We start from the raw sequence: 18231 nt of genomic DNA, 5'->3' as shown, positions 1-18231 counted from the left end.
GAGTGAGCCACTACTCCCGGCAGATTGCGAACTTGATTCTCTTATAAAATAAATTATAGGAAAATGGCAGAACAAAAAACAATTTTTTTGGGAACAAGCTGTAAATATAGTGGTTAAAAATTAGCTAAAATTTTCTTGCGCGTATAATACAATAAAAATTAAAGACAACGAATTGGTTTGTGCACAAGCGGTTTAACTTTTTTTTAATAATAAACTCGAACCAGGTTTCGATAAACTTCGTGGTACCATTATCAAAAACAAAATTTAAACGATTTTGCACGAGACCAATTAGTTGTCTTTAATTTTTATTATAGTAAATATTGTGGTTATTGAATATGAGGTTTGTACAAAATATTTATTTCAAACCTATCCAAAAAGCGTACCTTCTTTTAAAAAATACAATGTAGACGATGCAATGAGGATAATCTAACGTTTTTACCTCTCCGAGGGGACAAAGTCACCTAGGAGGGGTTATACAATCACCGTGTCTGTCTGTGGGTCTGTCTGTCAGGCCTGCGAACGCGTTCGCATTTTCGGGGCAAAGGGTAATCACTGCGTACGCAGTTTCTCGAAATTTCTGCGTTCGCAGTTCCTCGAAAGGTTGGCAAAACCACCGTGTGACGGTGAGCGTTAACGGATTGATTTGCGGTTGGGTTTGGTTTGGTTGGTCTTTTTACCTCTCCGAGGGGACTTTGTACCCTAGGAGGGGTTATACAACCACCGTGTCTGTCTGTCTGTGGGTCTGTCTGTCAGGCCTGCGAACGTGTTCGCATTTTCGGGGCAAAGGGTAATCACTGCGTACGCAGTTTCGCGAAATTTCTGCATTCGCAGTTCCTCGAAAGGTTGGCAAAACCACCGTGTGACGGTGAGCGTTAACGGATTGATTTGCGGTTGGGTTTGGTTTGGTTGGTCTTTTTACCTCTCCGAGGGGACTTTGTACCCTAGGAGGGGTTATACAACCACCGTGTCTGTCTGTCTGTGGGTCTGTCTGTCAGGCCTGCGAACGCGTTCGCATTTTCGGGGCAAAGGGTAATCGCTGCGTACGCAGTTTCTTAGAATTAGGGAAAAGGTTTTTCCAAAAGGGCCCGTTTTTTGTGGTTATTGGGTGTAGTATAAATATTTTTCAATTTGCGTTAGTACCGGGCGGGATTCGAACCCGAGCCCTCCTGCACGTCCGGTGAGCATTCTACCACAGAGCCACGGATACATTGTACACGTCACTGAAAATTAGAAACTCTTCCGAGGAAAGGTATATTTTGGCTTGCCAACTTGTTTCGTCAACGGTCACCGGATATTTCGTTATTGTTATGTTGTAGGTCGTGAATGTTGAGTTCGTGTTGTGACTGTTGTGGATGTTGAGTTCGTGTCATGACGGTTGTTAGTGTTGAGTTTGTGTTATGATGGTTGTGGATGTTGAGTCTGTTGTGTTTGTATGGGCGTTTTCTCTCCAACTTCTTCTTAATGACTTTGGGACGGACCGAGTGCTGAGTGTAACGCTACCTCTCAACGTCCAATGGCATTGTTTCCATCAGTTGTACACGGTGTTCGTCTTAGTATCAATTTGCGATTTTTGGCGCCGGCCGGGAATCGAACCCGGGTCTGCCTCGTGCAAGAGATGTACTCTAACCACTCAGCCACCAACGCCTGTTAATTCACGTTGTTTTTCTAAAAAACAGCTTTGGCGAATGTCCTTTACAAAGTTATAACGTTAGGTACTATAATTTATTCTACATCATTTTAAATATTTATAAATTAAATTAATCTTATATTTAATTAAATATTTATAAATTATATTAATCTTAAATTTAATTAAATATTTATAAATTATATTAATCTTATATTTAATTAAATATCTATAAATGATATTAATCTTATATTTAATTAAATATTTATAAATGATATTAATCTTATATTTAATTAAATATTTATAGATTACACTAATCTTATATTTAATTAAATATTTACAGATTACATTAATCTTATATTTAATTAAATATTTTAGTATTTTCATGTAAAATTTTATCGCGATCAGGAATTGAACTCGGGTTGCATTGTTACAATGCAGATAGTTTACCGCCGAGCCATTGACTTTCTTTAGGAAAATAAAAAGTAAAGAAACCATTATGATAAGGCGGGTTTTTTACCTTTTAATAACGCTTAGAAAAAGGATAATTATTCAAAACTCCCGCGGAAACTATATAAAAGTAATAATATAGCGCCACCGTATGGAGAACTATCAATCAAACCGGGTAAAAAATATAATCTCTTCAATTTTTCGAACTTTAGTCAAATCTCGAGGGGTAAAAAAAAACACGAAATAAAGGTATATAAGGCCGTTGCCGTCAATTTAGAAGATTTAGTCTTTCTTAGTTCTTGACTGTCAGACGAACTACTACAGGACGGGGTCCTGGTGTCGGTCAAAAGTTATGAGGTAACTTTGCGGTTTAAATAGTATGTTCGGTCTTCGGTCAAGAAAAGAGTTAAATTGTGTTTCGCGTTTGGAACGTGAGTGAATGGACTTAAGTGTATGAACAGTGCGTGTTTAAGACTGAAAGTGTTAAAGTAATTGTGAACTAACTCAAGTCAGCTGTAAGATAAAATTGATTGTTTTTATTTTTTGAATTGGAATAACCTAATTATACCCTTGAAATTATCAACTCAACCTGTGAGGCTAATTAAGTAGATTGGAAGTAATTAGTAGCGAACAGCTCTCAGCTGTTAATTAAGACAAGAGTTTATAGTAAGGTAGTTTGAATTTAGTTAAAATTACTCAGTATAATTTATGATATTTACTTAAGTGTAAGTATGTTTTGGTTTATTTTTCAATCACGATGAACTAAGACAAATCTAGTCTTAGACACTTGAGTACCAGTTCTGTACAATTACAAAGGAGGGATATATATTGTTGGGTTATTGATGAAAGTTAAATCTAGAACGTTCCATAGACTGTTCTGAATAAAAATAAACATTTATAATTTTGCATAATTCTGGTTGCCATTTTATTTTCTAATCACTCACCCACAACATTAAAGTTCTGGCAATCCCGAATCAACTAAATTTTCGATATAACGGCGACGGGAAATTATTATCGTAAATTTATCGCGCGGCCTTAGGGAATATTCTTTTAACAAAATTTCGATAAACTATCGTTTAATTAAAATCGGCCCGATTCCGTTAAAATTATAAACCAAAAAGCGAACGGTCGTTATAATACCCTCTGTAGATATTTCTTTCATTAAAATTTGCTTTGTATTATATTCAACTGACAAACTTGTACTGTAAAAAGGGTTTAATTCAATTATGCATTGTTATAGTACGTCTAACTCACTGTTGTAACTACTTAACTTATGATATTCTGAATAAATTAAAATTGGTCGTTTCGTCTCAATTATTTTAATTATAATTAAAATTTTATACCGGGCGGGATAGAACTGGGATAACATTTTTAACAAATAACTCTAAATTGCGGAGATATATCTTTAAGGGTTATCTCGAGAAATTAAAACCACTAGGGACAATTCTTCCGAGGAGAGGTATATTTTGGCTTGCCAACTTGTTAAGAGCACGTTGGTTAGAGAGGGTTCGCCTTTCTCTCGGTAGGGACGCTGTCATTTGGGGTAGAGAGTGCAGGGAGCTGTTGGTCGACGTGACATCTAGGAGCAACAAACACAGCATTTTTCATTGGTTAGACGCTTTAGCGCCTGCTGCCGTCGGAAGGGGAAAATTCGGAAATTGTCTTCCCCTTTTCCGTAAAACGTTCAGCGTAATGGCTTGTCCAATGAAATTTGTACACAACACTACGTAAGCGTGTTTAAAGGCTAGCTGCGTTCTCCTTGTATTTGTTGCTCCTAGGTGGCATAACGGACTTGTCATCCCCCTCCTACGCGTTGTAAACCGGCCACCTGAATTAGAGGAATTAAACGTCGCTAGCTGACCTGGGCCTTGTTCTTCCAATCAATTAGTCAAATACGGAAATTTTATTTCACATTGTATCTGGTTATTTATTTCAATTAACCGATCTGAATTGATCTGCTATAATTAATCGAACCAGATTCAGTAAGTTAAACTTATACGTTGAGTATAGCTTGTGAAAAGCAGATCAAAATAGTCAGTTGTTAAAATTTCGGAACATATGTATAATCGATAACCGAAATCTGGTAATCGTCTATCAATGAAAGGAATTTAATCGGGCCATATGTATAATCGATAACCGAAATCTGGTAATCGGCTAACAATGAAAGGAATTTCATCGGGCCATATGTATAATCGATAACCGAAATCTGGTAATCGTCTATCAATGAAAGGAATTTAATCGGGCCATATGTATAATCGATAACCGAAATCTGGTAATCGTCTATCAATGAAAGGAATTTAATCGGGCCATATGTATAATCGATAACCGAAATCTGGTAATCGGCTAACAATGAAAGGAATTTAATCGGGCCATATGTATAATCGATAACCGAAATCTGGTAATCGTCTATCAATGAAAGGAATTTAATCGGGCCATATGTATAATCGATAACCGAAATCTGGTAATCGTCTATCAATGAAAGGAATTTAATCGGGCCATATGTATAATCGATAACCGAAATCTGGTAATCGTCTATCAATGAAAGGAATTTAATCGGGCCATATGTATAATCGATAACCGAAATCTGGTAATCGTCTATCAATGAAAGGAATTTAATCGGGCCATATGTATAATCGATAACGGAAATCTGGTAATCGGCTAACAATGAATTCATTTAAGTTTCAGGTTTAAAGTGTCTTTTTTTCATATCAGCAGATCTGATAATATCCGAACGTAAAAATAATTACAGGTAACTAACAATTATTTGGAAGCACTACTTGGGCCTAGTGCCTTGGGTATTAGCAAAAGTAGTATAAGACCCAAAAGTGTGTCAGAACGGTATAGTAGCTAATGAGAGTTTGTCGCAAAGTTAAACAGGGAAACGAAGGGGGTCGGAAAATACGTCATCAAAATCCAGTTACTCCAGCGCCGCCGAGTGAGGCGTTTTAGAACGTATGTCTACGGGCGAGAAAATCACGCCAGACTATAGACTAAATATAGCGTTGCTAGTACTATCAAAAGTAAAGTCTTATTTGAGGGGTAAAATTTTTGGGCTTCGGAAATGACTTCCCCCTCGCCTCTTTACAGGGACACAAAGATATCGGTTGTACTCCGGCACGATGAAAAATAGTTCTCTATAAAATACGTGAATATTAAACTTTTGCTTTCGATAATTTGGTTAATTTAGTTCCTAAATAAAGTAGATATATGATAGAAACTAAAATGCGACATTTTAAAAATAATAACACGACTTTTGAAAAGAAATAAACCGTAACTAGAATAACACTCACTTAATCGTGGAGAGCGTGGCGCCATCTAAGAGCAGAGATCGAGACTAATATTTAAATCTACGATGTTAAGACCTAACAATTTGCAAGTTTAACTGAAATAACAGCTATAGCTACGAGCTTTTTTTGTTTATTTTACAATTGATATAGTAATTATTAATTAAAATCAACCGTTATCGAAGGAAATAATGGTCAGCATTTGACAGAGAGACTATTTGAAATCGCGAGGCGGTGACATGGTTGCCAGGGAATAAAATTCCAAATTTTCATCTTGAGCGCGGACCGGAATACCACAAATGCACTACTTCGCGCGTAATGCGCTATCCTTATTGGTTAGAAATATCACGTGATCACTAGATCTTTAAAAAGGTTGTCAAGCATGGTGGAAGGTAAACTCTGAAGGCAGTTATAAACTTTCTCCCCCTATTTACTTTTGGTACTATCCCAACTAGTAGTCTGTAGTGTGACTAGGTCTCACTAGAAAATTTAATAGGCGCGAAGGTACAGCTGACACACTTTTGGGTCTTATGCTACTTTTGGTATTAGCCTAAGGCAGCGGTTCCTAAAAGGTGTTCCGCGGAAGGATCCCAGGGGTTCCGAGAATTCGCAGCGTGGCCATCTTTGATTGTATCAAGAGTCTTTTAGGATAAGTAAAAAAAAATGAGTTGGGGTTCAGTCAGAATTAGGTGGACAATTTAGGATTCCATAGCAAAAACAACTTGGGAACCGCTGGCCTATGCAGGGTTGCCAGTTGGGCGAAAAGTCGCCCAATTTGGGCTACTTTCAAACCGATTGGAGACAAAAAATGCTTGGGTGATTTGGGCGATTTTTGGGCTCCTTTCAGTAAATCTATTTTTTAGGCTCGCCCGTGCTATTTTCAAAATTGGTCGAACACATGTTTGTTTTTCTGGTTTTTTTGATATAAGATAACAAAGATAAGAAAGTGACAAAGTCAAAAGTGTAAATGTGTAATGTTTAAATCGACAATTACGGTCAACAAGCCATTTAAATGTTGTTAGGAAGTTAGATAAAATTTATCCCGAACATGTACTAATAAATGGCCCCGAGTGTTGAACGATTTGCCATTAGATTTTTTTAACTGCACGAAAGTCAACTTCGATTGCTCAATAGTTCTTTTTATAAAATAACCTTGGCCATCTTGTTGAAATGTTGCCTCCCCGCTTCAGCTGTGGATCCGTTTTCTATCCCACTAAAGAGCTTATGAACTCATTCTTAGGCATTGGCTGAACTATTCCAGGGCAACATTTCAACAAGTTGGGCAAGCGTAAAGACCTTTTTTAAAATCAACTATTCTCTAGTCTGGGAAAATAAAACAAATGCAAGTGAATTTTGGATAGACCAAGGAGGATAGGAAGGGAGGCAAAGTAGGAATTATAAACGCGCCAGCATCCTTGTAAGAAGCTTAGCGCGCAATCGGCGGAAAAATTTCGGAAAAATGGCGGAAACACGTAGCGTAGCGGCCGCAATCTTGTCACCATTTTTCCGAAATTTTCCCTCCGAGCTCGCGCTAAGCTTCTTACATGGATGCTGGCTGTTCATCCCTCCCACTTCGCCTCCCTTCCTATACTCCTTGGATAGACGTATACCGTTTTCAAGATGCCTCTGGAGAGCACATAATGAGGGAATTAGCTGAAGGTGCAATTAAGCTTTTAAGTTTACCAATTTCTAACGCACAAGTAGAACGAGTTTTCTCCCAAGTGAACTTGACGAAAACTGATCTTAGAAACCGAATGAATCTCGATTTATTGTCTAGTATATTATATTTTAGGTTCGGACTAGCGCGAATAAACATATAATGTTCGGAATTTGTGCCTCCAACTGCACTTTTAAACACATTCAACCAATCAATGTATAACCAATTAGTATAATGTAACTTATACATTTTTGAATAAAATGGTTGGTTTGATTTAAAAATTTAGTTTAAGTGAGCTTGTACCATTTGGTTATTAATGTTTTAATTTGGCTGACAAATTGGGCTATTTAAGAAAGACAGAATTTATTTTGGGCGACAAATTGGGCTACTTTGAAATAATGTTTGGGCGAATTTCTCAAAAACGACCTGGCAACGCTGGGCCTATGCCATAATTATATACTCGTGCACAGTTATCCGTGATTGATTGGAAAATGTACTTACAGTAAATGATCAAATTGACAGAATCTTCGGCAGTACCGACGATATTATCCGCGTAGCATTTGACGTATCCGTTGTCCGTGCCGTTGGCCTTCTCGATGACCAGCAGCTTGGTCTGCGTGATGCGTCGCTCGTCGTCAGCCTCGTCCGACTCGGCGCGGACATTCTCGGCCGAGGACGAAGAGGTCGCGTTTCTCAAAGCGCTCTCGTCGTATTCCCGGTACAAGAAGTCCGAATCGTTGTCCTCCTCGATAATGGTGAAGTTGGAATTCAAGTAACTCGTGTCCCAGTACAGGAGAGGCTTGGGTTTGCCCCATCCGCTGCACAGCAAGGTCACCTTGTGGCCCTCGTGGATCTCAACCGTCGTCGGGGTTACGTTGACTTGAGGAGGTTCTGTCACGAATAAATATCGAGTTAGAAAAACGGCATCGGCGGCCGAAGGAGCTTGTTAGCACGGAGAACAGAGGGTAGGGAGATGAAATAAAAGGGGTGCTTCGCTCCCCTTCCGTGCCGTTTATTCCCATTCGACCGAAATCCCATTCGACCGAAAGAATTTTAAAATGTAGCCCAATTGGCGGGGTAATTTGGTATTTTATTTATAAGGTATGTACTATCGAAGATCCATGTTTAGGTTAGGTTAGGTTAGGTTAGGTTAGGTTAGGTTAGGTTAGGTTAGAGTGGGTAAGTTTACTATTTCAGTTTTGGTTCAGTTACTTTTTATTAAGACGGAATAAATAATTATTATTGATGTATAAATACCCTCCTTTATTAGCTATCCGCTCCATTGCAAACGACTTCAGTAACTAAATTGAAAACATAGCAAAAGCCAATTTATATAGCAGCGTTCGGTCGAATGGGACACATAAAAGCGTTCGGTCGAATGGGACACATAAAAACCGCACGTTTCGGCGGAATTCGGTCGAATGGGACACCTCAAAAACCGCCTTCGGTCGAATGGGATTTCGGTCGAATGGGACCAAAGCCTTCCGTGCCGCTTTCCACCCAAAGTTGGGAGAATTGGGGGACGACAAAAGGGGTATCCAGGTAAAATATTTGTCACGTGAACATGCTGTAGCAGTTACATCGCGCCCTCTTTCCATATAACAATATACATCTACAAGGCCATGCGTTCGGATTATTTTTCTATTTTAGTATGTTTTTATTTCCTCTCAATTGAAGTTATTATTATTAATTTCAATATAATTATGGATCATACTAATCATAAATCACGTAATTTTAAAAACTAAATAACATCGAAAAAGGTTAAAAAAAAACTAAAAATAAATGGTAAGCCCTTGGTGTAAATACGTTCACTAACTCCAAATAACTTTTCGTTTTAGGTATTGGTTTTAACAAAAAATTTCTAATTGTGAAATCTCAGCGTTTTCCAAAACCCAAACCGTTCGAGCATAGCCATGGCAATATCACGTGACAAAAGTTTTACCTGGATGCACTCCTTCTTTTTTTCAAGCCCCACCCACCCGTTTGGGGGAGTTCGGCATCAAAAGCCGGGTAGAGTTTCGAAAATCAATTCATCTCCCTACCCTCTTTTCTCCATGTTGTTAGATACCAAGGGCGTTACTGTTGACAGATCTTGGACTATTCCCAGCATTGGAAACAATTATCAAAATCCCCCTTTTCGACAACAACTCGTTAAAATTAAATTTCAATCCCAACAAAAAACAAAGGATCTGCTCCTAAGAAACGAAATAAAGCTCTTTAGAAGTTTGAATGAAGGAAATTTCGTAAAAATCGGTTAAGCATTTAATAGAATTTTAACCCAATTGAAATAATTTCTAGGCCAGGATACATTACGAAAAGAAAAATGTATTTGAACCATACTAAAACGAACCTTATGTAGGGCGGTGAGCATTGTCTAAACGTTTCAATTTTCGTGTACCCTGGTTTATAGAAAATATCTCTGTTTACTCGTAACGATTTCGCCTTAGTTGTTCAAGCTTGAGAACTATATTTATTCTTTTCAAGACTGTATTTGCGATTGAAACGGGTCTAGATGGCGTAACAGTGCTAGCTTCTCCGAGGTTTCGCCTATGATCTAACGTTTGCTACGGACAAATTAAAAAGTTATAAGATTGTTTTTCTGAAATAATCTTATCACAATAGAGAGGTTAAGCCAGCACCAGAAAATGTCCAGAAAACGTGTAGAGGGAACCTGTAGAACGTGCAGGCTGTACACACAAAGGTACGTCTACAAACCTACAAGTTCTCCCTACACGTTTTAAACACGTGGCTTAAACTGTCTAATGTAAGCCAAAATTATATAAAAATGCCAGTATCAGTATTTATAAAGTCAAGTTTGCGAATAACGATGAGGAAAAACTAATAGCGTCGGCTTTAGCCACTACCTATCTAGGTTTCAATGGCGAACTAAAGGGGGCGATGCGATAGTTTTCGGAAAAAATATGGCGTCGTCTTCAAATTCGAAATGTAAAAATAAAACCATAGAAAATGATAATGTGACTCTCGACGTTGGCGTTCAAACTTGTAAAGCTCTTTGCTTCATCTCTCTATTGAAAGGGAAATAGCCAACATTAACGTTCTTAACTTTTAAGGCTCCGCAGCGCGCTATTCTGAAACCTAGGAGCAACAAACACAGCACCCCACACAAGGTGAAACCTAGGAGCAACAAACACAGCACCCCACACAAGGTGAAACCTAGGAGCAACAAACACAGCACCCCACACAAGGTGAAACCTAGGAGCAACAAACACAGCACCCCACACAAGGTGAAACCTAGGAGCAACAAACACAGCACCCCACACAAGGTGAAACCTAGGAGCAACAAACACAGCACCCCACACAAGGTGAAACCTAGGAGCAACAAACACAGCACCCCACACAAGGTGAAACCTAGGAGCAACAAACACAGCACCCCACACAAGGTGAAACCTAGGAGCAACAAACACAGCACCCCACACAAGGTGAAACCTAGGAGCAACAAACACAGCACCCCACACAAGGTGAAACCTAGGAGCAACAAACACAGCACCCCACACAAGGTGAAACCTAGGAGCAACAAACACAGCACCCCACACAAGGTGAAACCTAGGAGCAACAAACACAGCACCCCACACAGGGAGAACGCAACCGGTCAAAGGTCGTGCATTTTCTTGCGTACATTTTTCATTGGTTAGACGCTTTAGAGCCTGCTGCCGTCGGAAGGGTAAAATTCGGAAATTGTCTTCCCCCTTTCCGTAAAACGTTCAGCGTAAAGTCTCGTCCAATGAAATTTGTACACAACACTGCGTTAGCATGTTTAAAGGCTAGCTGCGTTCTCCTTGTGTGAATCTCTTCCGTAATCATGGCGACTCGGCCACGTCGCGTGAAACAGCTCTTGCCAGCAGCGCGCGCTATGCAAGTTTGATTTTACTTTTTCCGCCGAGTGTGTAGGGTGCGTAGAAATGTTTAATGTTCATTTTTTTAAATAAATTCATGAAAGTTAACTTTTACGTAAAATTAAAAGTGTAGAAATTATATACACTATATTCTAGAAATCATCAGTAAGAAAAATATTTAAAAATCTATTGTAAACTTAAATACCGTCGTATTTTCACTAATTTAAAAACTTAAGGCCTGAAACGCGCGCTTTTCGAGGGGTCGGACACTTACCATTATTTTGTACGGGATTTCGGGATTTCGTAGAGATTTTGGCGATTTTATCATTATTTTGGAAGTGATTTTGGGATTACAATGTTAATTTACCATAGAGAGAGTTAAAAGATTTTGCGATTTTAGACAAAGTGTACGGGATTTTGGTAAATGGCCAACCCCTCGGCGCTTTTGGTGTATTATTAAATCTGAATTACATAAAACAAATCCCTAATATCATTTCTCCCTGAACCAGCAACCCTAGAAAATCAACAAACCCGATTTTCTATAGGGTGCCTAGGGTATTTGTATTAAAATAAAATAGCCCTGATTTATAACTATTAAAATTAAGTGTTTTTTGCTACTGAAAATAGGCCATCGCATTCAAATTTAACAAAAACAAATTCCATTTAAAAAGTTCGGAATAAATAAAATTAAATACGCGAACTGGGAATAGCCCGCGGTATATCGAGAAGGTGAAATTTGCTCAACGAATTACCTAAAACATATTTAATAAAGCCAAATTAAATTCGAAAGGGAGAGCGACGTTGCGTCGTCTCTTTCAACAGCCGAATCGAAAGTTGCGCCGGGAAAGACATTCGCTCGAGGCGAAAATGGGGCTCTCATTAATTGAATAAATTAAGGTTGCCGGCCATCACTTCGAAAAACTATTTCGTCCACACGCCGCCTAATTGACTTTGATTGGCGTCGAAATGTGGTTTCTAGGAAGGTAGTATCAGAGATCCTGGCAGTTATAGAGATGCGAAACTCCGTCGAAAACCTGACAAAAAATGCAAGCATCAGCGCCGCCCTTCGGCCGGAAGGAAGCGCCCGTTTCAAGCCGAGAGACGCAAAAATTGTAAACAACGCTAACAATCCTAGGATCTCTGCGATTACTCCCCACGTACAGGCGTCGCTGCGATCGGCAAAAATTTGAAAAAAACTGGTTTGCTTAGGGTATAGGGAGTTTCGCATCTCTATAACTGCCAGGATCTCTGGTAGTATACTCGAACTCACTGTTACCTTCGACCACTACCAAAGGCGGGGATTGCTTGGCCTCCGCCGTAAATATAGTTCTCTAAATAAAGTGGTCTGTGATTAATATTATTAGATATGAGCTAAGTGAAATTTATTGTCAGCCACTAATGCGAAGTAAGAGCTTGAAAGGACTTTAATTAATATTTTCTTACAAATATTTTCCCACTTAAATATTTAATTTAAAGGGGAACGGTCAAGCTTTAACCAGTTAGATAGCCCTATTAAAAACTAAAATTTATGGTGAAAACCGCATCAAAAAATATTGAGTGGTTAATTTTTAATAAAATAAAGAAATTTCGGGAAATCGAAAAGCACGCGTCCGCCGCGACACCTGGTGAGTGGTCGGTGAGACAGAAAAACAACGTAAAAGCGCGCGCTGCTGAAGACGCAAAAAATTTGTTTTGCACGCGCGGCGCGTTCCAGTTATAAGAAACCTAAGCCTAAATTGAGCGATTTTAAAAGTTAGGATAGTTCGCAAATCTCTCATACGGGGTTAGGGGCGCTGGCGGCAGCCCCTAAGATTGCGGCGAAAATTCAAACCCAAACACCTGGCGTTATTTTTCGTTTCAATTTTTTGGGCCAATAGCTATTTTTTCAAGACAAAAAAGTACGTGTTAGTATATTGAACGTCTTGTTAATCTTTTGATACGGAAATAAGGCCATATTTGGAAAAGTTTGGCCGTTCCCCTTTAAAGTATATCAATCACCGTAATTCTTAAAAACATCCACTTCTATTTTAAAAAGACTAAGGACTAACGTTTGGACAGAAAACGAATAATTTTTCTACCTAAATTAACACGATGATTTTCCCGCATGAGCTTGAGTGCAAAGTCCGTAAGTGGCGAGATAATGTTTTATCCGTGGGGGCTCTTATTTGAAGATTGTGCTTTTAAAAAACGGAAGAGGACTGAGCAGATAATTAATGTTAAATGTTGACCTCTTTAGTTGTCTCAGGTAAAATTTTTTCGAGAAAAATTCCATTTATTTGGGCTTTTTTTATGGCCAGCTGGAAGGTCATTTTTATGTTACTGTCAATGGAGGCTACTGGCAGCTAGGAGCAACAAACACAAGGAGAACGCAGCTAGCCTTTAAACACGCTAACGAAGGGTTGTGTACGAATTTCATTGGAAGAGCGTCACGAGCCTTTACGCTGAACGTTTTACGGGCGGGAGGGAAGACAATTTCCGAATTTTCCCCTTCCGACGGCAGCAGGCGCTAAAGCGTCTAGCCAATGAAAAACGTACGCAAGAAAATCAAAATTATTTAATATCGTTTGGACGCCATCTGTCGAGTTACTAAGCAACTATATAGTAATATCATCTCCTTATATTTTGAAAATTAAGGTAAAACCTTCGAGTCATTTATTTAATCAATCCGACCGATTAACAAGAAATTTTCATTATACAATATTTATTAAACAAATAAAGCATTATATTCTAAACAATATTTATGTATGTAGATTCTTACTAGTGCCACGAAACCTTTTTGTTTCTTCCATTATTTACGCAACTCTCAACAAAACATTTTATACCCATTTCAAAAATGAATTTTTCTCAAAAATCACAAATTATAATCATATGAACAACTAAATTGTTTATTGGAGTATAAATTCATTTTCAAAACCTGCTGAGCAAAAGATTTTTAAATTTCCCACTAAAACCAAAACATTATCGACTGGGTACAGATGGCGCCAACACGGAATGTTAGAGTTGTTTGTCCAGATTCCCGATTGAAATTATTTTGTCCCACGAGACGCAGATTTTGGATTAGGGCGGTAATTGTATGGTTTAGCTCATTGGCCACGGGTGACAGCGGCGGGAAATGTAGCTTACCGCATCTTGGTATCTTGACTCTGGCCAAAGGCACTGCTTTCCTCCTCTCTTCAGCGTGTCCTTTGGGGGTATTGTCTTCGAGCAGGCAAGTTACTTGCTCCCAAATTGGCCCCAAGAATCCTCCGGTCTTTTTGGCTATCTCTAATTGTAGCCATTTGTTGGTACAATTGCACGCCAACGGGTTCCCGTCAACGGTTCTGCCAAGATTTAAAATATTACGAAACATTACCCAGAAACGAAATAAGCACTCACATAAAGCTTAGCCTACATATCATATGGGTTATTGGCTAGTAGAGTTAGAATACATATCATACGAATTAATGGCTTGTAGAGTTAGCCTACATATCATATGTGTTATTGGGTAGTAGAGTTAGCCTACATATCATATGAATTATTGGCTGGTAGAGTTAGCCTACATATCATATGGGTTATTGGCTAGTAGAGTTAGCCTACATATCATACGAATTATTGGCTTGTAGAGTTAGCCTACATATCATATGGGTTATTGGCTAGTAGAGTTTGCCTACATATCATATGGGTTATTGGCTAGTAGAGTTAGTTTACATATCATTTGGGTTATTGGCTAGTAGAGAGCCTACATATCATTTGGGTTATTGGCTAGTAGAGTTAGCCTACATATCATTTGGGTTATTGGTTGGTAGAGTTAGTCTACATATCATTTGGGTTATTGGCTGGTAGAGTTAGCCTACATATCATATGGGCTATTGGCTAGTAGAGTTAGCCTACATATCAAACGGGTTTTTGGCTAGTAGAGTTAGCCTACATATCATTTGGGTTATTGGTTAGTAGAGTTACCCTTACGAAAATGACTTGATCAAATTTTGGACATTGGATCCAATTTGTATCAAGCTATATCCTGAAGAGATCAAATAAGGATCAACTGTTTCTTGATCAAATAAAATTGTATCAAATTTGGATCCAAAATATCTTTTAAGTAAGAATTGGATACAAGTTTTATCCAAATAGGTTTGATCAAATAAAATTGTATCAAATTTAGATCCAAAAAATCTTTTAACTAAGAATTGGATACCAATTTCATCCAAATATATTTGATCAAATAAAACTATATCAAATTTGGATCAAAAAATCTTTTAACTAAGAATTGGATCCAAATTTCATCCAAATATATTTGATCAAATAAAACTATATCAAATTTGGATCAAAAAATCTTTTAACTAAGAATTGGATCCAAGTTTGATCTATATTGTTTTGATCAAATAGCATTGGATACAATTTTTATACAAATTAATTTGATAAAATTAATTTATTCAAATAAAATTGTATCAATTTTAGATCCAAAAAATTTGAACTAAGAATTGGATCCAAGTAAGATCCAAATTAATTTGATCAAATAAAATTGTATCAAATTTGGATCCAAAAAATCTTTTAACTAAGAATTGAATCCAAGTTTGATCCAAATTAATTTATTCAAATAAAATTGTATCAAATTTGGATCCAATTGATATTTCGCCGGGACACTTTCTTGGAATCGTGTATGGAATATTGTACGGTGTCGTCATGTACCGCCAGCGGTTAGAAACACTGAGAATAACTTAAGCCGGTGGCTTAAATATATTTTTTCTAAAATAGATGACGGCACCGTATAATGATAAATGACAGCCGCCGTAAGTGTTTCTAGAAATTGGTCTCAACCGAGACACCATAGCGGATATCAATTGAGTGTTCAAGAATCTAGAGTAAATATTCCTAACTCAATGGTATAAACATGATTATAGAAGGCGATAGGAGATTAGATGACTACTTTTTATGTCTGGCGAGACCGCCAGAACAATATCGATCTCAGTAAATATATATATTTTTTTCAATAGTTAAATTTATCGAAAAACTGGCAACATTTCGATAAAACTCTGCAGCATAGAAATCAGAATGTAACTAGAACGATTTTTGCAATGGACCACGCGCCGATTTGAAACTGGCGGATTAGTCAGTAACGCCCAAGGTTAGTAAAAAATGCTATAAAAGGTAGCCTCGTTTGGGTGGTTTGGTTTACGCGTCGTCTTATTTTAAGTCTGTTCCCTGCTTTCTACACTCTAGTCGGTTCTCTAATAGTTAGCCTTCCCAAAGTTACAGTGACGTCACTCGGTTCTGGCCAATTACATTTGTTTGTTTTATTTACTCTACCATCTAAGCGCAACCAGGTGTAAAAACAAGGGATTTGGGTGGGGATATAATTCATTGATTTGGTTAATTATTGTTATATTTACCTCAATTATTTTCGTTTACCGCGTTTTGAGCACTTAGAGCACGTGATGCACATGCCATTTTTTGGTCAGTTTCTTCATTTTAGGCCAAAGTAGACGTCTTTTGGCAGGGTTTTGTAGGTTTCCTAGCTTTTTGGCCTAAAGATTAGCTTTTCTTTATAGTTTCTTATCGTTTCTTGGCATGATTTGTTATCGAGAGGTCTTAAAGTAAAATCAAAATTGGATCCAACTGTAATTGGATCCTCGTTTGATCTGTCCAATTTTTGATCACTTTTGGATCCAATAAATTAAATCAAATTTGGATCAAATTGTGATATATATTGGATCCAAATTTACGAAATTGGATCCAATTGGCATTCAAATTTCATAAAATCTATCCTTACTTGATCCAATTTGGATCCTAATTTGATATAAATTGGATCCTAAATTTTATCGAGAGGTCTTAAAGTAAAAACAAAATTGGATCCAACTGTAATTGAATCCCCGTTTGATCTGTCCAATTTTTGATCACATTTGGACCCAATAAATTAAATCAAATTTGGATCAAATTATGATCCTCCATTTTCGTAAGGGTAGCCTACATATCATTTGGGTTATTGGTTAGTACAGAAACATATCTCGATACGTCTACCATTAAAATTAGATATTTATACAAGCTAGCACCGCCCAATAGCTGTATCTTAGATTCAACTAAATTGTGGGCAATATATTTTATTCCAAAAGCGATTTTATTTCTTACGTTTCAGAAATAGAAGTGTTTTTCCAATTTCATAACGGTAAAGTCGCTAAAAGGAATTTGATGTTATTCTCGGGATGTTTTGAAAAGGTGCATATCAGTCGGGCGTGGAAAAAATAAACTTTGAATGGCGTCACACTTACAATTCCAATATCGTCAGATCTTTGAAAACGTCTCTCTTCAAAACTGTCAAAGAGTTGTTACGAACGTTTCTGGAAAGAGACGGCAAAATTTAACGCACTGAAAGACATCAAACATTTCTTCCCGAAATGGTCTTATATTAAAGACTTCTAATTCAGCGGTTTTTAAGTTATTTAAATGCACTTAACAGACAGAAAGCGCCAAAATTGGACACTTAAGGTCGAACTAAATCAACTTAGATTTAGACTACGTGCTCGTTATACTCGCAGTGGCGGCTTTAGGTTCTTTGCTAGGATGGGCCTGGATGGGCTAAGTACATGTACGTAGGGCCCCCTATTTTTATTTAAATCGAAACTGAAATGTTTAAATCGAGATTTAAATATTTAAATCGAGACTGAAATGTATAAATCAAGATTTAAATTTCTAAATCGAGACTAAAATGTATAAATCAAGATTTAAATATTTAAATCGAGACTGAAATGTATAAATCGAGATTTAAATGTTTAATTAATCGAGGTTGAAATTTTTAAATCGAGACTGAAATGATTAAATCGAGACTGAAATGATTAAGGATTTAAATGTTTAAATCGAGACTGAAATGCTTATATCGAGATTTAAACTTTTAAATCGAGACTAAAATGATTAAATCGAGATTGTAATGCTTAAATCGAAACTGAAATGATTAAATCGAGACTGAAATGATTAAATCGAGACTGAAATGATTAAATCGATGTTAAAATGATTAAATCGATGTTAATATGATTAAATCGATGTTAATATGATTAAATCGATGTTAAAATGATGAAATCGACATTAAAATGATTAAATCGATGTTAATATGATTAAATCGATGTTAAAATGATTAAATCGATGTTAAAATTATTAAATCGATGTTAATATGATTAAATCGATGTTAAAATGATTAAATCGTGATTAAATTTTGAATCATTTAACCATGATTATTAGGGCACCCTAAAGAATAGTGACCTGTCACTCAAGAAACTGTTAAAAAGAGAGTTAGAGCTACGACTTTTTAAATATCGGGTAATAGTGTGCCAAAAATGTTATTAAGGTCAAAAATCCTTATTTGGGTCTTGAACCCAAAATACGAAAAGGAAT

General features: G+C 37.2%; 1 protein-coding gene across 1 annotated transcript in view; it reads right to left on the bottom strand.

The window, feature by feature from the left end:
• LOC149926606 (BDNF/NT-3 growth factors receptor-like) overlaps positions 1 to 18231 on the bottom strand; it is a 102338-nt gene that overhangs the window by 56111 nt on the left and 27996 nt on the right. The window contains exons 4-6 of the mRNA XM_090158401.1: positions 17115 to 17183; positions 13993 to 14189; positions 7517 to 7906 (exon numbers count right to left, since the gene is read on the bottom strand). Coding sequence (XP_090014527.1) covers positions 7517 to 7906; positions 13993 to 14189; positions 17115 to 17183 — 656 coding nt within the window. The remainder of the gene's footprint in view (positions 1 to 7516; positions 7907 to 13992; positions 14190 to 17114; positions 17184 to 18231) is intronic.

Source organism: Leiobunum rupestre, chromosome 9 (genome assembly GCF_980474605.1).
Source record: "Leiobunum rupestre chromosome 9, qqLeiRupe1.1.hap1, whole genome shotgun sequence".
Classification (NCBI taxonomy): Eukaryota; Metazoa; Arthropoda; class Arachnida; order Opiliones; family Sclerosomatidae; genus Leiobunum; species Leiobunum rupestre.
This window is presented reverse-complemented; position numbering and strand designations above follow the sequence as displayed.